The sequence below is a fragment of the Ochotona princeps genome, chromosome 5, assembly GCF_030435755.1.
Source record: "Ochotona princeps isolate mOchPri1 chromosome 5, mOchPri1.hap1, whole genome shotgun sequence".
In the NCBI taxonomy this organism is placed as follows: Eukaryota; Metazoa; Chordata; class Mammalia; order Lagomorpha; family Ochotonidae; genus Ochotona; species Ochotona princeps.
In genome coordinates, this window is record NC_080836.1 from 76090100 (window position 1) to 76111471 (window position 21372).

The 21372-nt window shown below is 42.2% G+C and overlaps 1 protein-coding gene across 1 annotated transcript in view; it reads right to left on the reverse strand.

The window, feature by feature from the left end:
• The window catches only part of ORC2 (origin recognition complex subunit 2), a 41855-nt gene extending 21275 nt beyond the window's left edge, over nucleotides 1-20580 (reverse strand). The window contains exons 1-8 of the mRNA XM_058664821.1: nucleotides 20407-20580; nucleotides 18351-18391; nucleotides 17448-17547; nucleotides 16140-16283; nucleotides 12366-12455; nucleotides 10295-10387; nucleotides 7075-7106; nucleotides 3552-3612 (exon numbers count right to left, since the gene is read on the reverse strand). Coding sequence (XP_058520804.1) covers nucleotides 3552-3612; nucleotides 7075-7106; nucleotides 10295-10387; nucleotides 12366-12455; nucleotides 16140-16283; nucleotides 17448-17541 — 514 coding nt within the window. The 5' untranslated portion in view covers nucleotides 17542-17547; nucleotides 18351-18391; nucleotides 20407-20580. The remainder of the gene's footprint in view (nucleotides 1-3551; nucleotides 3613-7074; nucleotides 7107-10294; nucleotides 10388-12365; nucleotides 12456-16139; nucleotides 16284-17447; nucleotides 17548-18350; nucleotides 18392-20406) is intronic.
• Between the last annotated feature and the right edge of the window lie 792 nt (nucleotides 20581-21372).

The following is a 21372-nucleotide window of genomic DNA, read 5'->3' on the forward strand; positions in this document are numbered from 1 at the left end:
AATAGTAAGTATAAAAGCATTTTTACATGTTAACTGCCAAAACATGAGTGAAGCAACTCTACCAAATTAAATTTATTTTGAACACACACACTTGAGAGAATTATCTAGAGTTGGCACATACAAGCTTAGCTGTTAGAGGGGGAGTGAGGAAGCAGCACTGACACAGCAGGTTAAGCACTGAGATGCAGGCGTCCCACATCAGAGTGTCAGGTAGAATCCTAGCTACTCCTCTGATTCTGACTCAGCTTTCACTCATGTTCCTGAGAAGGCAACAGAAAATGGCCCAAGCACTTAGGTCCCTGCCATCCATGAGGAAGATGAGAATGAGGTTTCCGGCCCGTCTTCAGCCCGGCCCAGATTAGACTGCTATGGCCAGGGAATGGAGGATCTCTGTCTCTTTCAAGTGAATACATAATAAGTCTTCTGAAAAAAGAACAGAAAGTCCACCTTTTCTCTGAACAAAATTATTCTTTGTAGTAAGGAAAAATATGAGGGGTTTCAAAACTTTGTTCTTGGTTCAAAAAAAAATTGAAATTCATGCATGGATTTTCCATAATATATATTTTCCATGAACTTTCTGAAGATTCTTGCATAGGACACAGGATGCATCTGGCATGAAATAATAATCATAATTTCTTTTTTAAAATTTTTTTAAATTATTTTTTAATAATCTTACGTAGTTGATTAGGGAACAAAGAGTCAAGGGCTACAGGGTGAAAGTGGGTAATACCATTGTTTCCACATCAATATCATTTTACCCTGTATCTGGGGTCAGGGAAAAAGCAAAGGGAAAAGCCCCACCCAATCTCCCACCCATCCCAGATCCCCAACAGGAGGCGCGCTCTGAGGGTCCTGCTCATACAGTTTTGATAGTTCATCAGTTCTGGATTGCTGCCAATCTCTCAGTTCCAATCGCAATGAACCCTATTCAGAGTCCACTGGCTGACAGTCTCTTCATGGTTGGGGTTCTGAGATCAGCAGTTCAAAGAAGCTTCATCTGAGATGATTCCAATAATCATAATTTCATATGCTATCTTTTATTGCTACAGATACCCAATTTTTTTGCTGATTACCATTTTTATGCTGACTAAAACTACAGTGCTCGGGAAGGTATTCAGATACCAAGGGAGAAGCCTGTTTCCCACACTGGTTTGATCCCTGGCTTTAGCTCTTGACTCAGGCTTCCCCTGGTGCCGACCTGGAGAGGCAGCAATGAAGGCTCTAATGGCTGATTCCTGACACTGAAATGGGTGACCTCGCTGGGTTCAAACTGAACTGACCCCAGTCTTTATGGGTTTGGGGCAGTTGTGCAGCAGATGGGGGAACTCATGTGTGTACATCTGATTCTCAAGTAAATAAAGTAAAAAGCAGCATTTAAAAATGAAAAGGAGGTGGTGTTGGGGCACAGCATGATAAACTGCTGCCGGGGATTAGCAGCACCGCATGTAAGCGCCGATTTGAGTCTCAGCTGTTCCACTTCTGATCCAGCTCCTTGTCATTGAACCTAGGAAAGCAGCAGAAGATGATCCAAGGACATGGGCAACTACCACTTATGTGGGAAACTTGGATGAATTTCCTGGCCACAGCATGGCCAAGTACTGGTTGTTATGACCATTTGAGCAGTGAGCCAATCAGCAGATGGACTTTCCCTAAGGTTATCTCCCCCACTCTCTTAACTCTGCTTTTCAAATAAACAATTTTTTTGTAACAAATGGGAAAAAAGGGGATTAATGGAAAAAAAGGATTAACAGCTCTATGAAACAATTATCTTAAAAATAAAGCAATATATTGGGCCCAGCGGCGTGGCCTAGCGGCTAAAGTCCTCACCTTGAAAGCCCCGGGATCCCATATGGGCGCCGGTTCTAATCCCGACAGCTCCACTTCCCATCCAGCTCCCTGCTTGTGGCCTGGGAAAGCAGTTGAGGACAGCCCAAAGCTTTGGGACCCTGCACCCGCGTGGGAGACCCGGAAGAGGTTCCAGGTTCCCGGCATCGGATCGGCGTGCACCGGCCCGTTGCGGCTCACTTGGGGAGTGAATCATCGGACGGAAGATCTTCCTCTCTGTCTCTCCTCCTCTCTGTATATCTGACTTTGTAATAAAATAAATAAATCTTTAAAAAAAAAAATAAAAAAAAAAATAAAGCAATATAGCTTTGAAGTCCTGATGTTCGATGCATTTTACAACATTAGCCAATTATTATTGTCAAAGGGATAAGCATCACCAATGAATACAGGAGAGATTTCATCGTGCTTGGAATGGTGAGACTGGCAACAATTCAGAACTGTTGAACTATCAAAACCACTTGAGCATGCTCTATATCAGGGACATGGATGTTTGGGAGGCTGGGTGTGACTTCTTCCTTTATCTACCCCGTTCCCCGAGACACAGAAAAAAAAAAAAAAGAATATGGGAACAATGGTCTTACCCACTTTCCTGTAACCCTTGAGCCTTTGTGCCCTAATCAAATATGTAAAGATCATCAAAATAAAATAATCTAAAAAAAATTTTTAAAGGGCTAAACATCAAGAAAGGGGACATCTTTCTGAAACAGAGAGGTCAATAAGTCATGTGTCCCACAATCTAAACTTACTTTTAACTGAGCAGAAAATAGAACCCATCTTTATTAACATTACTTTGTATGGCATTCAGTCAGGCAAGAACGTTTAATATTATTGCATTGTAAAAATATGAATGAATGAATGAAACCTTTCTCAAATGTCTCAAACTAAAAAAAAATTGACTGTAAAGTATTTTAACTTACTTCATTATCCAGTAGCTATTATTAATGTCAGAATGCGCAGTGTTGGAGTTAAAAAGCTATGTTACTCATCTTTAAAGAATTTTTCATTTGAGGACATGAGCATATCCCTTCTTTCATGAAAAGTAGTACTTATAATAATTATTGTGATGAGACACGATAATAAAAAGATACTGTTAGGTTCAAGTACTTCACTAAGTACTTTTTTAAAAAGTGCAATTTGTGTTTTTTGTCTTGTTTTTTTTTCTTTATTTTTTATTCTTTTTTTTTGCCTTGTTTTTAAAGATGTATTTATTCTGATTGGAAAGGCAGATCAGATTTACAGAGAAAAGGAAAGAGAAGGAGAAATACAAAGAACCTTCATCTGCTGGCTTACTCCCCAAATGGCCAGAGGCCAGAGCTGATCTGAAGCCAGGAGCTTCTTCTGGGTCTCCCACATGGGTACAGGGTCCCAAGGCCCTGAGCCGTCCTATTTTCTCTCCCAGGCCACAAGCAGGGAGCTGGATGGGAAGTGGAGTAGCCACAACATGAACCAGAACCCATATGGGATCCTGGCGCTTGCAAAACAAGGATTTAGCCATTGAGTCATCACATTGGGCCCAAGCACTTTTGATGTTCTTTTCTTCTTCTTCTTTTTTTTTTAATTAATCCTCAAAACAACTCTGAGGTTCAAGTAAATGGCAGGCCAAAAATTTAAAATTACAGTCTCACTCTAGAACTTGTATATTTTGTCTTTACTGCCCTTTGTTTAGATGACCATCTTTGTAAAAATTCTGCGTAAGAAATACATACCAATTAATCTTTTTCTTAGGCGATGAGGTGTTGTTGATATGTATTCACTTTTGTCATTGTTCTGTTTAAAAATTAAAAAGCATGATTGTTAAATAGTTATAAGATTGAAATGAGTAACTGATTTCAGTAAAATCAAATCAGAAAACTATTTTGCTTTCAATAGATTATAATACATAAAACTAAAGGAAATTTAGATAAATTTGTTGAAAAAATAAAGACTTAACAAGTATAAGCATTGTGGTACAGTACATGAAGCTACACATGGAATATGTTTTCCATATTGGAGAGCCTGGGATCAAGTCCCATCTCTGCTCTGACTGTTTCCTACCAAGGCACCTGGAGAGAGCAGGATGGCTCAAGTACTTGAGTTCTTACCGCCCATATGGCAGACCTGGATGGAATTCTTGGCTTTAGCTTCACCCAGCCCTGGCTATTGTGGGCATTATGGAAGTCAACCAATGGATACAAAATCTTTCTCTTTTTCTTGCCTTCCTTCCCTGTCTCCCTCTGTCACTCTGGCTTTCAAATAAATATCTACTTCACATAAATAAAGTAAAAATTAAAAAATGAGTTTGTAGAAAAATAAAATTAAAAAGTAAAAGTTACTAGGATCTAAAAATATATATATATAAATTTCAAATGACTACAATGATATAGAAATTGAATTCCAAACATTTATATAGCCCAAACGTATTTTTATTATTTTGGACAGAAAAAAACCTCTGCATCAGCCTGGTCAAGTCATTTTTTTAAAGATTTATTTTAAAACACTTTATTTAAAAAAATTTTACCTGAAAGTCAGAATGGCACAGAAAGGAGAGACAAAGAAAGATCGTCCATCTCTGGTTGATTCCCCAAATGGTCTCACTCACCAGAGCTGGGCAAAGTTGGGACCCCTTACGTCATCCTCCATTGCTTTCCCAGGCTACTACCAGGGAGCTGATCAGAAGTGGAACAGCCAGGACTCAAACTGATGTCCATTTGGGATCTGTCACTGCAGGTGCAGGATTAGCCACCATCCCAGCCCCTTAAGCCATGTTTTGAACCATCTGTCACAACAGAATGTAGTGATGAAGGGATGAAAGCAAATGGGGGCTGGGTGGTGGCACAGCATCTTAAGCCACTGTTTGTGACACTGGCGTCCCATATGGGTGCTGGTTCTTCTTGAGACTGCTCTACTACCAATCTAGCTCCCTGCTAAAGGTCTGGGAAAGCAGGAAAAAACTGCCCAAGTCTTTGGGCCCTTGCCACCATATGGGAGATCCAGAGGAAATTCCTGACTCTAGGCTTCCACCTGGCCCAACATTGGCTATTGTGGCTACTTGAAGAGTGAACCAGCAGATGGACAATCTTTCTCTTTGTAACTCTGGGTGTCAAATAAATAAATAAATAAATTTGCTGCCTAAAACTGTCAGCATCCCATGTGAGCAACAGTTTGAGTCCTAAGTGCTCCACTTCTGATTCAGCTCCTTGCCACTGACCCAAGGAAAGGAGCAGACGATGTTTTTTTTATTTTATTGGAAAGGCAGATTTACAGAGAAAAGTTAAAGATCTTCCATTTGCTGGATCACTTCCTAAAGGCTACAACAGCCAGAGCCGAATTGGCACAAAGTTAGGAGCCAGGAGCTTCTTCCGGGTCTCCCATACGAGTGCAGGGTCCCAAGTTGTTGGGCCATCCTTTGCTGCCCTCCAGCTCACAAGCAGGGTGCTGAATGGGAAGTGGAGCAGCCAGAACATGAACTAGTGCCCATAAGGAATACTGGCACTTATAGGCAAAGCATCACGTAGTTGAATCATCAGACTGGCCAATAAATAAATCTTTAATTAGAGAGAGAGAAGGAAGGAAAGAAACAAACAAAAAGGAAATGAGCATCCCTATGTATTCAAAATATGAGTCTTTCAATGTGTTAGAAATGTTCTATTGTTGAAATATTACACTTGGTGAGATTTATATTTACCTTCTGTATTTGAAAAGCATTAAATCTTTCACAGAAGCATAATAGTATTTTCTTCTGAAACACTACAAAACAGGTTGAACGTCACTAACTCAAAATTTTGAAATTCTCTAGAATATGAAGTTTTCTAAGTATCAATATGACACCCAAAGTTTTCCAAAGTATGGGACTGGTGGTGTAAGGCAGTACTTAAGCTGCTGTTTGTGATGCCAGAATCTCATGTGGGCACCCATGGGAGTCCTGGCTGCACTGCCCCTGATTCAGCTCTCTGCTACTGCACTGGGAAAGCAACCAAAGATGGCCTGAGTATTTGGGTCCCTGTAACCCACATGGGTAATCTGGATGAAATTTCTAGCTTCAGCATGGCCCAGCCTGGGTTTTTGTGGTCATTTAGGAAAGAATCATCAGATAGAAGGTCTATCTTTCGCTCTTTATAAGATTTACTTATTTGAAGGGTAGAACTACAGAGACAAAGATGGAGAGAAAGAAATCTTCCAACCATTGATTCATGCAAATGTCTGACAGTACTGGCACTGTGGCACAGTGAGTCACCTGCAAAGCAGGCATCCCACATGAGCACTGGTTTAAGTCCCAGCTGTTCTTCTGATCTACCTTCCTTGTAATGCTACTGGGAAAAAAGGGGAAGATGACACAAAATGCTTGTGCCCTTGCCACTCACTTAGAGCAGACCCTGGTGGAATTTCATACTACTGACTTTGGTCTGGCCTAACCCTGGCCACTGCAGACATTGGGAAAATGAGCCAGTGGACAGATTCTGTCTCTTCCTTTCTCTGTTTTTGAAATAAACAAATAAATCCTGGGCACAATCACCACTCACACGCCCATTGCCCCACATTCCTCCACCTGGGGCTGTCCATATCCAGGCATGGCCACTTGAGAAGATATAAGAAAAAACAAAACCACAAAAGTAAAAAGAGATAAAAATCATCAATTCCTTTCAGCTACCCTGTAGTGAATATCTAAACCAAGTTAGTTTTCAAATGTAAAAATTATGAAAGGACAGAGCACTACATTCAATGAAACTTGGGATCAATCAAGGAATCAAAACAACATTTTATATAAAAGTAATACAAAATCTATAAAATTTCTCAGGTCAGCTCCATTAAGTTAAAAAATTCTCAAGGATCAGGGCCAGCACTGTGGTACAGTGAGTGATGCCAACATCCTATATGAACAGTGTGGTTCAAGTTCCCGTTGCTCTATTTCCGATATAGCCTCCCTGCTAATGCACCTGCAAAGTACTTGGGTAGAGTCAGAAGGAGTCTGGTCTTGGTCGCTGAAACCAGTTGGGGAGCAAATCAGAAGACAATAATGCCCGGGAATAATCTCCACAGACTAGAAAGAACACAGTGGTTGGGTCCAGGTGGCCTGGTTTCATTTTCCAGGCATATCACTACAATTTTCAGGACCTCAGATTGCTCATCTATAAATTAGCTGTTATACCAACACTTGTAAATTAGAAAGCACTACTTAATTAATGAAATGGCTACTTTCCATCATGTTTTATTAACACTCAGGTTTTTGCTTGTTCTTAGTTAATTGCTTACCTTCAACTGAACTTTTTCTGAATCAGAATGTCCTAAAGAATGAAAAAAAAAATACTTAGTAGAAATAATTTATTTCTTATTCTGGTCTAGTTTCATGAAAATAAAAGCTACAATTTCAGTGTAGAAGTTATCATGTATACCTGAACTCTCAACTAATGCAGAGGGTAAATTATCATTACTAATATGAAACTACTTCTATTAGTGACAAGCATCTTTTGCATTTCTGTAGCATTCTAAGGAGAAAAGATAAAGCTCTTGTCCTTTTTATTTATTTATTTATTTTCCTTTTTTTATTTATTATTTTTAATTCATTAATTACATTGTATTATGTGACACAGTTTCATAGGTACTTGGGTTCTCCCCACCATGGGTATACCTAAGAAGCCGTTGAACTTGACTGGACAATAAGATGCTGGACTCTATGTTTGGTATACGCTTGCAATGGGGGAATCTCAACTGAACTTGAGCTGTGGTTATTTATTTTTTTTAAGATTTATTTATTTTATTTTTATTACGAAGTCAGATATACAGAGAGGAGGAGAGACAGAGAGGAACATCTTCCGTCCAATGGTTCACTCCCCAAGTGGCCGCAATGGCCGGTGCTGTGCCGATCTGGAGCCAAGAGCCAGGAACTTCCTCCAGGTCTCCCACATGGGTGCAGGGTCCCACGGTTTTGGGCTGTCCTCGACTGCTTTCCCAGGCCACAAGCTGGATGGGAAGTGGGGCTGTTGGGATTAGAACCGGTGCCCATATAGGATCCTGGTGCGTTCAAGGCAAGGACTTCAGCTGTTAGGCCACTGCGCCAGGCCCTTGTCCTTTTTATTTAAAAAAATGTGTGATTTCTCTCCCTTTCTCCTTTCAAGAGGCACCTTACCTCCTGGCCCCCTCTTTTTCCCTTGCCTCCTCTTTCTATGGCCACCTGGTCACTCGGCAGATAAAATTCCTGTTGCAACCAATTCCTGGCTTTTTATTTCTATACTAAGCTGAGGAAAGAAGTTGGAGCTTTGCTGATAACATTTTCCCTGGCGCCCAACATGAGGTGTGAAAAAGACTTCTGGTTCTTGGAGCCACATGGCTTGACTCAACTGAGAATTCACAACCAATTAGAGGTTTCTAAGCTCCAGATGCCCCTGAACACAAAACCTTGTATGACGACCAACTTCTGTCACAGCAACTTGGTTGGCCCAGACCATTGCTCTGTGGAACCCATACCTCCAGGGACCTCTTTACCTGAACGACGCCCTATTTCAGCAGGAAATAGCTAGAAGACGTCTTTGGTCTTTACCCTTAGAGAAGGAGGATGTGGGATTCCAAGAGGGGAGTTCTGAGACTGTCCAAGTCCACCATAATCTTGGCCACATCTTCAAGTGAGTGGCACAAGAATTGCCTAGTCATTTCCCAACTGGTTGAATGACCAACAGTGTAGACCATCTTCTCTGCAGGTTCCTGCCCAGACAAGCTGGGGTGAGGGAACATTTAAAATCCCAAGATCCTTCCTTAAACCTTCAGTGTCTCTCCCTCTCTCCTTTCAAGAGGCACCCCATCTCCCAGCTCTCTCCTGGGAAGTGCTTTACCCTTCCCTTCTCTTTTTACATTCACCTGACCACTCTGCAAATAAAACTTCTCTGTCTGCAACTGAAATAAATAAATAAATAAGTCCCGACTACTCCACCTCCCATCCAGTCCCTGCTAATGTGCCTGGGAAAGTGTTGGAAGATGGCCCAAACGTTCGGGTGCATGCACCCATGCAGGAGACCAGCAGAAGCTCCTGGCTTTAGACTCGTCCAGCTTTAGTCACTGCAGCCATTTGGGGAGTAAACCAGAGGACATAAGATCTCTATCCACAACTCTGCCTTTCAAATCACTCACTCATTCAAAAAAAGAAAAGATGGGCCAGGCATGATAGTCTATTGTCTAAGGTCCTCACCTTGCATGCATCAGGATCACATATGAGCACTGGTTCTAATCCCAGCGGTCACACTTCCCATCCAGTTCCCTGCTTGTGCCCTGAGAAAGCAGTAGAGGATGGCCCAAAGCCTTGGGACCATGCACTCATATAGGAGACCTGGAAGAAGCTCCCTACTCCAGGGTTCAGATCGGTTCAGCCTTGTTCACTGTAGCCACCTGGGGAGTAAACCAATGGATGGAAGATCTTTCTCTCTGTATCTCCTCATTTCTGCATGCATATCTGGCTTTCCAATAAAAATAAAAATAAATAAATCTTTTAAAAAAAAGAATGAAAGAAAGAGAAGACCCTGCCTCTAGGCTCTCTGGTTGGATCCAGGCATTCCCAAGGAACCTCTTGTCTACAATCCCTCCTAGAGCTCTGCTGAAGGAGACAACCTTCTCTTCACACACACACTGGTTGTATCTACAACTACAGCATGCAACTATGCAGACACAGCTTGAAAATGAAGATGCCAGACCACATACATAATCTGGCTCTGAGCCTTCTACTGAACATAAATATTAAAGTTAATTGATCAAGGCAAAAAAAAAAAAAAAGGATGCTGTTCAACACCTAGTTGGTATCTTCCATTCAGAACCAGCTGCTCCTGGGGCAGTGATATGGCAAGGTGAGTTAGGCACCACTTAGGCTGCCTACATCCCATATGTGAGTATGAGCTTCAGTCTAGGATAACCACATCCAACCCAGCTTCAATTAAGGCATCCTGGGGGCAGCAGATGAAGGTCAGTGCTGAGTTCCTCCACTCCACTGCTATGGCATGGCCCAAACCTGGCTGTTACCGTCACTTGGCAAGTGAAGGAGAACATGAAAGACCTCTTCTCTTCTTCTGACTTTGTTGCTCTGCCTTTTCTTTATAATGAATCAACAAACATTCACAGCACATGGCCTTTTTGACTTAAGAGAAAAAAAAAAGCTGATTCATAATTCTCCACAAATTCTAAGACTTCCAAATCTCAAAAGCCTTATTTCATTCAGTATTTGCCAAAACCACACCTTCTTCTATGCAATGACACTCGGACTAATGACCTTCTAGTTGGCCTGGTAACCTGCATATTAACGAAACATTTTGTTCCCTTTAACTGATTGGTCACTGTGGTTACACTAAGGCATACAGGTTATAATTTCAAATACACTGTTGAATGAGTTTTCAGAACAGAAAAGTGGAAAAGACACAAAACTTCATTTGGATAAGATAAAAAAAAGTAACGTACTCTACCACATAGGTTTTTAATCAAAGAATTGAAGCCTTACCTTTGCTACTTTGAGGAATGTTTATCATAATTTCAGGCCCATTCTTCACATCCAATGAAACATTTTTTCTTGGTGTGTTTGCTAGCTCTGAAGCTATCAACAGAAAAATAAATGTATTTAAAAAAAAAACACCAATCTTTAATGGCAAAGAGCAGATAGCTTTATTTCACTTACACTGATTCCTGGTTTAAAAGAAAAAAAAAAATCCTGCCAGTTACTTTAATCAGAAAGAGAAAATACCCATATTAAAAGTACTAACTTTCACTTTTTTAAAAAAAATTAAGAAATACATATTTCTATTTATTTGAAAGGCACAGAGACAAGAGATCCTTTATTCACTGGTTTACTCCAGCATGGCACATGCCAAGGAGGTTGAAGCCAGGAGCCCAGGACTCAAACTGGGTCTCTCTTGTGGATAACAGGAATCCAACTGCTTAAGCCATCAATAGCTGCTTCCCCCAAGGCTCATTAGCAGGAAGCTATAATGGGAACCAGAGTTCAGATTTGGACCCAGGTACTCTCCTATGAGATGTGATTCCCTAATCTTAACTACCCAGGCTTTCCTCTTTATCAGCTGTCTTTCTAGCATCTCCACATCTTCCAATTATCCACATGCTTCTTCAATACAAATGCAGGGGACAGCCTTGCAGGAAATCTGGAGGGAGTTCCAGACTCCTGACTTTGGCCTGGCCTTCTCGTTACATCGAAAAAGTCTACCACTATTGGATTAAAGGTTGCTTATCCACAGGACAGCGAAAAACAAAAACATTCACATCAACAAAAAGCCATTTTGGAGATAATACTGGCTTTACGACAAAACATAAAAATTCAGAAGCAGGGGCCGGTGCTGTAGCCTAGTAGCTAAGGTCCTTGCCTTGAACGCGCTGGGATCCCATATGAGCACCGATTCTAATCCCAGCAGCTCCACTTCCCATCCAGCTCCCTGCTTGTGGCCTGGGAAAGCAGTCGAGGACAGCCCAATGCTTTGGGATCCTGCACCTATGCGGGAGACCCAGAAGAGGTTCCTGGTTCCCGGCTTCGGATTGGCGCGCACCGGCCCGTTGCGGCCACTTGGGGAGTGAATCATCGGACAGAAGATCTTCCTCTCTGTCTCTCCTCCTCTCTGTATATCTGACTTTCCAATAAAAATAAATAAAATTTTAAAAAAAAAATTCAGAAACAATTAGGGAGGGCCAGCACGGTGGCACAGAATGTTAGAGTCTCAGCTGCTCCAACTTCCAACCCAGCTCCCTGCTAATGTACCTGGGAAGGCAGAAGATGGCGAAAGTACTTGGGCCCCCCTTCCAACCACATGAGAGACCAAGAAGAGAACACCCGGCTCCTGGCTGTGGCCTGCACCAGCTCCATCTGAGTACTGAATCAATGGATGGAGGAGATCACACATTCTCTCTCCTGAACCTGTATTCCTTATGCCATCTCACAGCAACTCTGTCAAGATGTTATAACACCTAGAATCAGCTTCCTCACTTTCACCCCATTCTGGACTGTATCTCTTCCCTCAGCTGACACAAATCTCATTAGAAAAATCCGTGCTGCACAGGGCCCAACATGGTAGCCTAGTACCTAAAGTCCTGGCCTTGAACGCGCCGGGATCCCATATGGCCGCTGGTTCTAAATCCCGGCAGCCCTGCTTCCCATCCAGCTCCCTGCTTGTGGCCTGGGAAAGCAGACAAGGACGGCTCGAAGCCTTGGGACCCTGCACCGATGTGAGAGACTCGAAAGAGGCTCCAGGCTCCTGGCTTTGGATCGGCTCAGCTCTGGCCATTGCAGCTGCTTGGGGAATCAACAGATGGGAGATCTTTCTCTGTGTCTCTCCTCCTCTCTGTATATCTGGCTTTTTAAAAAATTAAAACAAAACAAAACAAAAACCCTGCTTGATTGGGCTCAGTGCAGTAGTCTAGTGGCTGAAGTCCTTGCCTTAACACTCATTATTCTTTTAGGGAATGCTCATCATCTTGAGATAGCAATAGGATGACAGTTACAGGAGAAAGTGGTTAAATAATCCTTAGAAAAGGTAAATATAATTATAAAAATCAGAAAAGCAACATACCTAATTTAGACATTTTTTCTGGTTTTTTTCTATTCTGAAAAGAATAAACTTTATTTCCACCCTCTGTAGCAGAGCCATTTTTCAAGGAATCTGAAAGAGAAAATTCAACTGGCATTTAGAGAAAGAAACAAAGTTAATTAACAGGGAAAAAAAAAAGAAAATAGCCTAAGATTCATGCTCTTAACTGCCTTGCATGAAGATTAAATATAAGAAGTCTTCAGAAACTTCATGGAGCATGGTAGCCTAATAGCTAAGGTCCTCTCCTTGCATGCATCGGGATCCTATATGGCTGCTGGTTCTTATCCCAGCAGTCTCACTTCCCGTCCAGCTCCCTGCTCATGGCCTGGGAAAGCAGTCGAGGACGGTCCAAAGCCGTGCGACCCTGCATCCGCATGGGAGACCCAGAAGAGGCTCCGGGTTCCTGGCTTCGGATTGGCTGAGCTCCGGTCATTTTGGCCACTGGAGGAAGTGAATCAACGGACAGAAGATCTTCCTCTCTGTCTCGCCTCCTCTCTGTATATCTGACTTTCCAATAAAAATAAACAAATCTTTTTTAAAAAGTCTCATAAGCAAAAAACTTGATAAATGTGCTGAGTGTTTAAAGTACATTAGGGACTTCTTAGAGCCATTACTGTAAGTCTAAAGACTAGAAGATAACCTTTCTAGACATCTCTGTGTAGTTCCAATGCTAGTACATGTGCTGCTGGACCGAGCACCCTGGCCAATAAGATGCATGAGACAGACAGAAAAATCCAGTTTTCCATTAAGCCAGCCATTAAACAGATTTTAAAAATATTTTTAACAACAACAACAAATACCCTCCCCACTAAAGCTTACTTTCATTTGGGAAATAGTTATTTTTCACTAACTATACAATATTTGGACTGAGATCTAGCCTAGCAGTTAAAGCCTTTGGCATCTCCTGTCAGAGTGCCTGGGCTGGCCGCCTGGCACGGCTCCTGAATCTAGCTACCTAACCATGTGGCCTCTAGGCGGCAGCCCGTGATTAGGTTCATGCCACTCACATAACAGACCTAGAATGAATTTATTTTTTAATTTTTTTTATTTGTTGATTTCTTTATTTTCTAAACCTACAATGATTTTGACGCCTAAGTTCAGTTCTATACTGAGTCCACTGGAAGCATCTGGGGAGTGAATCAGGAAATGAAGGGACTTTCTCCCTTAAATAAATAAAAATTTCAAGAACAAAAATACTACAAATAGAACACATCTGTCTCAAAATGTGCTAGCAGCCAACTTACAAAGGACTTCTTAGAATTTACACTCTTCACGAATCCTCGCACCACAGCTAGACAAACCTACAAAAGCATGTGGAGATTATGTACTCGAGATATACACCTTTGTTTCAGGTATAATATAACAACTTAGAAAAACATCCAGGTGATATTTCTATAAGCAGCCCTTGCAGTTTCTGCATAAAAGATCATTTGGGATGACTATTTCTGACATGTAGCTGTTATGCAGTTTTATTCTTTGTAAATCAAACATTAAGTTTATACTCCTTGTGACATACGGCCTGAAGAAGGATCATCATCATTTGCTGTGGGTGATGTCTGTAAAACAGTTTTTATAATAAGTTTTATAAGAAATAATTTTTTTAAAGATTTATCTATTTTATTACAAAGCCAGATATACAGAGAGGAGGAGAGACAGAGAGGAAGATCTTCCGTCCGATGATTCACTCCCCAAGTGAGCCGCAACGGGCCGTTGTTGTGCCGATCCGAAGCTGAGAACCTGGAACCTCTTCCGGGTCTCCCACGTGGGTGCAGGGTCCCAAAGCTTTGGGCCGTCCTCAACTGCTTTCCCAGGCCACAAGCATGGAGCTGGATGGGAAGTGGAGCTGCCGGGATTAGAACCGGCGCCCATATAGGATCCCGGGGCTTTCAAGGCTAGGACTCTAGCCGCTAGGCCACACCACCAGGCCAAAGAAATAATTTTTAAGAAACAAAGTTTCTTGGGCCCGCGTGGGAGACCCGGAAGAGGTTCAAGGTTCCCGGCTTGGGATCGGCACAGCAACGGCCGGTTGCGGCTCACTTGGAGAGTGAATCATCGGATGGAAGATCTTCCTCTCTGTCTCTCCTCCTCTGTGTATATCTGACTTTGTAATGAACTGAATAAATCTTTAAAAAAAAAAAAAAGAAAAGAAAAGAAACAAAGTTTCTCTTGTGGAAAATTGTTTTCAGTTTCTTCAGAGGTCTAGCATAAAACAAGGAATCAAGAATGCAAAGTCTATTCAATAGCCCCTAAAATCATCAACTGGTTGGGGACACCAAGGGGACTCCATGCAGCCCTTGAAGTCTACTGAGAGGTGGTGGTCAGCTTTTCTGAGTTCAAATACAGAATACATGACTCTACTGTCATCCCATTTAATGAACCAAGCACATCTCACAGATAACCCAACCAGAGTTCATCTGGAGCATTTGAATGATGTATTATTTCTACTTCTTGGATTAAAACGATGAGTTAAATTCACTCTAAAAAGGAAAACAGTGAACACTGGACAGTAAACCAGAAGCAGCGTTGACAAAACAGAGAATGTTTACAAGTGGTCATGATGACAATTTAACAGAGAGCCCAGCGCAGTGGCCTAATGGCTAAAGCCCTCACCTTGCATGCACCATCACCCATATGGGCCCTGGGGCACAGGTTCATGTCCCGGTGGCCTCCCTTCCCATCCAGCTCCCTGCTTGTAGCCTGTGAAAGCAGTTGAAGGCAGCCCAAAGCCTTGGGACCCTGCACCTGCGAGGGAAACCCAGGAGAGGCTCCAAGCTCCTGGTTTCAGATTGGCTCAGCTTTGGCCATTGCAGCTGCTTAGGGAGTAAATCAGCAGACGGAAGATCTCTCTGTCTCTCCTCCTCTCTGTATATCTGACTTTCCAATAAAAAAATAAATCTTTAAAAATCCTATCATTTAAAAAAATTAAAAATAAAAAAAGCAAAATGCAAGAACAGGAAGGAGCAAGGTGACATAAAGCAAACAGAACAAACTGAGGTGGCACAATGCAGATGGGAACTCGGACACAAAGTCTTCCAGCTTTCAATGTCATCCTAGTTCCAATACCCATAGCTTCCAATAACACTGAGTTTTTTCCTTGATCTTTATTTTTTTAAGCTAACCTGAGTCGATCCCCGTTCTTTCTACCTAGAAGAATCCTAACTAAAACTGAAGCCTAAAATAGTTAAGCCTAAAAAATAGTTAATCTGACAAGAACCTGCCTTAAGATTTCAAAAGAAACACAATGTAGTTATCAGCACACCTAGGCTGAAACAACACTTCATGAAATATTCTTTCTAACTATCTCTATAAAGATCAAGGTAACAATAAAGTGACCTACTTCAACAAACTTTTAAACAAGTCAAAAATATAACTTTAAAAGTGACAGTAGCATCACATATTGATGCTGGTTTGTGTCCTGGCTGCTTCACTTTCTACCCAGTTCCCCTCTAATGGACTGGAAAAGCAGCGGAAGATGGTTGAAGGGGAAGCTCGTGGCTTTTTGCTTCAGCCTGCTCTAACACTGACTGCTGCAGCCATTTGGGCGTGAACTAGCAAATGGAAGATCTCCCTCTCTGTCTCTGTAACCTCTGACTTTCAAAATGAATAAATAAATCTCAAAAAATAAAAGAATTTAAAGTAAAAATTTTCAGATGAGATGTATGATAATAATACAAATCACATACCGCTTCTGTATATCGTGCAAAGCAATTTCCACTATAAACAGAAACACAGTATGCATTTCCCTCCATCAAATACCTTGAACATTTGTTCCCAAAACTTCCACATAGTCCTCATCTTTTAAGACTTCCTGGTCATCTTCTTCCAATTCACATTCGGACTTCTTTATTATTTTTTTTGTATTCACCAATAGCTGAACTCGCTCCTTCTTTAACTTAGTTCCTAGAGGACATTCAAACAATTAGAACATGACAGATATGAAATCTTTCTGAAATCACATTTATTTTATTTTATTTTTATTGGAAAGGTGGATATACAGAGAGGAGGAAAGACGGAGAGGAAAATCTTCTGTCCAATTGTTCACTCCCCAAATGACCACAATGGCTGGAGCTGAGCCAATCCGAAACCCAGGAACCAGTAGCTTCCTCCAGGTCCTCCATGCGGGTGCAGGGTCCCAAGGCTTTGGGCCATCCTCCACTGCTTTCCTAGGCCACAAGTAGGGAGTTGAATGGGAAGCAGGGATTAGAACCAGCGAGCATATGGGATCCCAGTGCGTGCAAGGCGAGGACCTTAACCACTACGCTATTGCGCCAGGCCCTGAAATCACATTTAAATAAACTGTATCACTTGTATTGTCATTAATTAAAAGTTGGGAGACCATCTGTCTCTCTTCCTGTCTGTATATTTCAATTTCCAATTTAAAAAAAAAAAGGCACCATACGGTAGCCTAGGGGCTGGAATCCTACCATTGTATGCACCAGCATCCCATATGAGCACTAGTTCGTGTCCCAGCATTCCCACTTCCTATCCAGCTCCCTGCTTGTGGTCTGGGAAAACCCAAAGACTTGTGACCCTTCCACCCACGTGGGAAACCTGGAAGACGCTCCAGGCTCCTGGCTTCGGATTGGCTCAGCTCAGGCCACTGTGGCCACTTGGGGAATAAATCAGCAGATGGAAGATCTTTCTGTCTCTCCTCCTCTATGTATATCTGATTTTTCCAATAAAAAAAAAAAGCTGGAGAAAAGTCATTGTCTCTTTGATTAAAAACATTCAATACTCTTTCACACCATTTGTATAACTAAGCTTGAAAAAGTCTTCAAAAATGTTTATTTTGGAGGGGCAAAATATCTAAATATTTTAAATTACAAAGGGTAATTATCATTTACTATGATTAGTGGGTATTTCATTTTAAATAACACTATCATTCCAAATTATTTTTAATGAGTATAAACACTTGAAATTTTCAATTAAAGTACGATAGAAAGTAAAAATCAAGGCAGTTTTTATTTAGTCTTACTACATCACCTAGATGTGCTGTATTTTTGAAATAAAATATTTAAAATCAAATCATCTATAAGCATTACACAAGCATCTCTTCAACTGTACCTCCTTCTCTGTCAAGAATGTGATTAAGAACATCATCATCTCCCACAAACTGAACTTTCAGCATCTTATCTTCTTTTAATTCCAGTTTATTCATCACAACCTAAAGAGAAGCAATGCATCATTTTAAAGGGATGAAGGATTCATACAAACTACCACAGAATATTCACATAATGAAGATATATATATTTGTGTGATATCTTAAAAAAGTATTTTAAAGTTTGAAAAAGATACTGTGGGTTATTTTACACATATAGATTTGAGAAGGGCAAAATCAAATCAAGATAACTGAAATACGATCTCAGGAAAAAAACTGTGCTGCTAAATAAAGCATTACCAAAAAAAAAAAAAAAAAAAAAAAGGAAGCATTTACCAACCTACATCACATTAACATACTAGGGTTAATACACAAGTGTTTAGGAAAGAGCCAGCCAAACAAAGAATATATTGATATTTCCTTAATATATCAAGCCTGGACAACACAACTCTCAAGAACCTTCCTTTACTTTTATACTATGTCAATCAGGCAACTTACAATTGTGAATGTTGTTTTCCCTGTGACTTTAACAACTTCATAGTAAACACAGATTATTCCAGCACTTTATGTCAACTCCTCAATGAACAAACTTCAGAGTGTGACAAGATTTCATTATAAACTATACTTTGTAATACATGTATAAATTATAAATAGCATACTAAAATTATAAATATTTACAATTTAAAAAGAAAATTTATAATTTAAACTGTTGCCAATCAGTTAACATAAACTAAGCTGCAACATTCTCACTGAATTTCCCTTACAAACCTTACTTTTGCCTTTTCTTTTGACACAAAGTACTGGTCATCTCAATTATTTGCATGTAGACAGCTTGCACTCCTAAATGACTTGCTTCAGTCTTCACTTACCTTTTAAAGAACTATACATTCTGTAGCTGAAAAATTCAGTCCTGTAATCGGAAAAGGAACTCTGTCAAGGTCAGTTCATAGGAATATGAAAACAAAAGAGCAAAATTAAGCCCACAAGTTTTAACAAATGTGACGGATACATAAATGTAGTCTTAACAATACCAAAGCTGTCCTCAGCAACACTGGCCAGGGAACTCTGGAGACACACTCTCCGGAGGAGGGGTGGGAACAGGTGGCAGGCTAAAACCTGAGCATTTATTGAGTTAGACATCACTTTGAATATTTTAACCATATTCTCATTTAATCCTCACAATCCTCCATGAAATCTATGCTTTGTATATGAAGACAATAAACACTTCATTCATAATTTACACAGCCACTGCAAGCAAAACATGGCTGGCTTCCCGGGCCATTTTGCTAACTGTGATACTGCTCCCCATTATGGGAAGTGAACCAGTGGATGGTTCTCTCTCATCTGTCTCTATGTAATTGACTTTTTTTTTTTAAGATTTATTTTTTTATTGGAAAGTCAGATATACAGAGAGGAGGAGAAACAGAGAGGAAAATCTTCCATCTAATAATTCACTCCCCTAGTAACCAGAAGGCCTGGAGCTGCGTTGATCTGAAGCCAGAAGCCAGGAACTTCCTACAGGTCTCCCACGTGGGTGCAGGGTCCCAAGGTTTTGGGCCGTCCTCAACTGCTTTCCCAGGCCACAGGCAGGGAGCTGAATGGGAAGCAGGGCTGCCGGGATTAGAACCAGTGCCCATATGGGATCCTGGCGCATGCAAGGCAAGGACTTTAGCAGCTAGGCCATCGTGCCAGGCCTGTAATTGACTTTTAAAATACATAAATCTTTTTTAAAGAGAGGCAAGATCTTCCCTCTGATGATTCACTCCCCAGGTGGCCAAACAGCTGGAGCCCAGCGGATCTGAAGCCAGCAGCCAGGAGTCTCTTCTGGGTCTCCACGGCGGTGTAGGGTCCTAAGGCTCTGGGCTGTTCTCCACTGCTTTCCCAGGCCACAGGGAGGGAGCTGGATGGGAAGCAGGGCTGCCCAGATTAGAACCGGCTCATGCAAGGCGAGGACTTAAGCTGCTAGGCTACCGTGCCAGGGCCCAGCGCCTTAATTTTGTGACCCTCTGCTCAACAGATCAATCAGAGCACTCTCTACTGTCCAGATTAGTGGTCAGGACCAATTTTACCATGAAATAAACGCGCTATAATCTGAATTCCACATTTTGTAACTGTGACACCGTCTTAAGTCGTTTAAATGAAATGTGTCTGACATGTGAAAAGTATTCATTAAAAAGTGATAAATATGAACATAAAAGTGTCCCACTACAGCTGTTTTGGCTTTAAACTTCAACTCAACAATGCAGATATCTTGTCCTTCACACCTCTCAGCCCTTTTGGTCAGTGAGTAATGAATGATGCCCATTTAACATGCACTGTCATTACTGAAAAGTGCAGGGTCATGCTGTTTTTTTTTTTTATATCACAATTTAACCAGGGAAAGGTTTAAGGGTTCTATTACGAATTGGCTTCCATCCTTTTAACTTAGGAAAGTTCTACCCAAAGAGCCCACCTAGTGCATGGATACTTTACAGCCCAGCACTAATCCAAGGTGACCGTTAGCAAGGTTCATTCGGGTGCTTCCCGCTGCAACGACATCAAAGAGGTTCGCGGATCCTGACTCCTCAGCACCTGCTTCTCTCCTAGGAGTACTTTAATATTTCCACACCCCCTCCAACTCCGACATATTTACAGTTTTCTGGTCATTCTGCGTTGGGGTATCGGCAGGCAGGGATCGAGCACTGCTGGCACACAGGCCTGCCACGGCGGGACAGCCTGCCTGATAACCGCACCAGGCAAGCACCCCAGCATCTACAGAAAGAGGGCCTGCGACTCCCGCGGCTGGCTGGTTGGCAGGCTGCACTCCATCACCTGCGTGGCGGACCGGCCGGCAGCCCGCTGAAAGCACACACAGGTGTAACGCCCCCTGCCCCGCGTGTCCAGGGCAAGGCGCGAGTCGCGCAGCCCCGCCGCCCCTGGACTCACCTCACAGCCCGGAGCTGGGCAGACAAGGCAGGCCAGATCCCAGCGCCCCACAACACACTACTAGGTCTGCGCCGCGCACGGCTCCAGCAACCTCTCCCTACCAGACGCCGCCCCAGGGAGTCGTGGCTTCGGGAAGACGCCTTTGGCCTCCACAGAGACAAGCTCGTTCCATAAACGGTGATTAGAAAGAAAATACCGGGGGGGAGGGGGAGGAACTATCTGGGGGATGGGAGGCCCGCACGCTCCACACCGAATCTCCCGCCCTGCTCGGGAGGCGGTACCCGGGACGGCCAATGGAAACGGCTTCTGTCAAGAACGACGGCTTCACTGGCCAGTCTGCGCCTGTCAGCCGGTCCTGCTCCCCAGGAAACGGAGGAAAGCGAATCCCTAAGCACTGGGTTCAGACCTTTTTTTTCCCTTCCTCTTTCCGTTTCCGGGTCTGAGGAAGCTAGTGGAGGTACCACGGGTTAAGCAGTTGCTGTCTTGAGGTAATCTTGAAAGTGCTCTTTGGGTTTTTTTTTTTTTAATCTACTTTTCTGAACTTAAAAAAAAACGGAAATTTTATTTTTCTATTTCCTTACTGGCCTGGAAAGGTAGGATTTCATCTCAAGGTTCCGAGCAGAAAGGAGAGACGGTTCTTTCTATGAAGAAAAAGTAGGGCTGGAGACCTCACTATGGAGAGAGTGTTGCATGCACTCGACCGCTAAAACAGAGTGTGACATTCACCAGTGACAGTCATAACAAAGTTTTATTATGAGAGGCAAGGAAACGGACGGCTGGTCGGACGGCTGGTCAGCCGGCTGGGACCGACACCCCTTACCAGAGTGCGATCCCAAAGGACACATTCACAGGGTTTTTATAGGGGCAGTTTACAATACCTGGCTCTTTTCCGATCCGGACTCCAGTCTTGGCGCCACCTGTGACAACCAGACTTCAATCTTAGAATTATCTATAGGTTAATAAGGC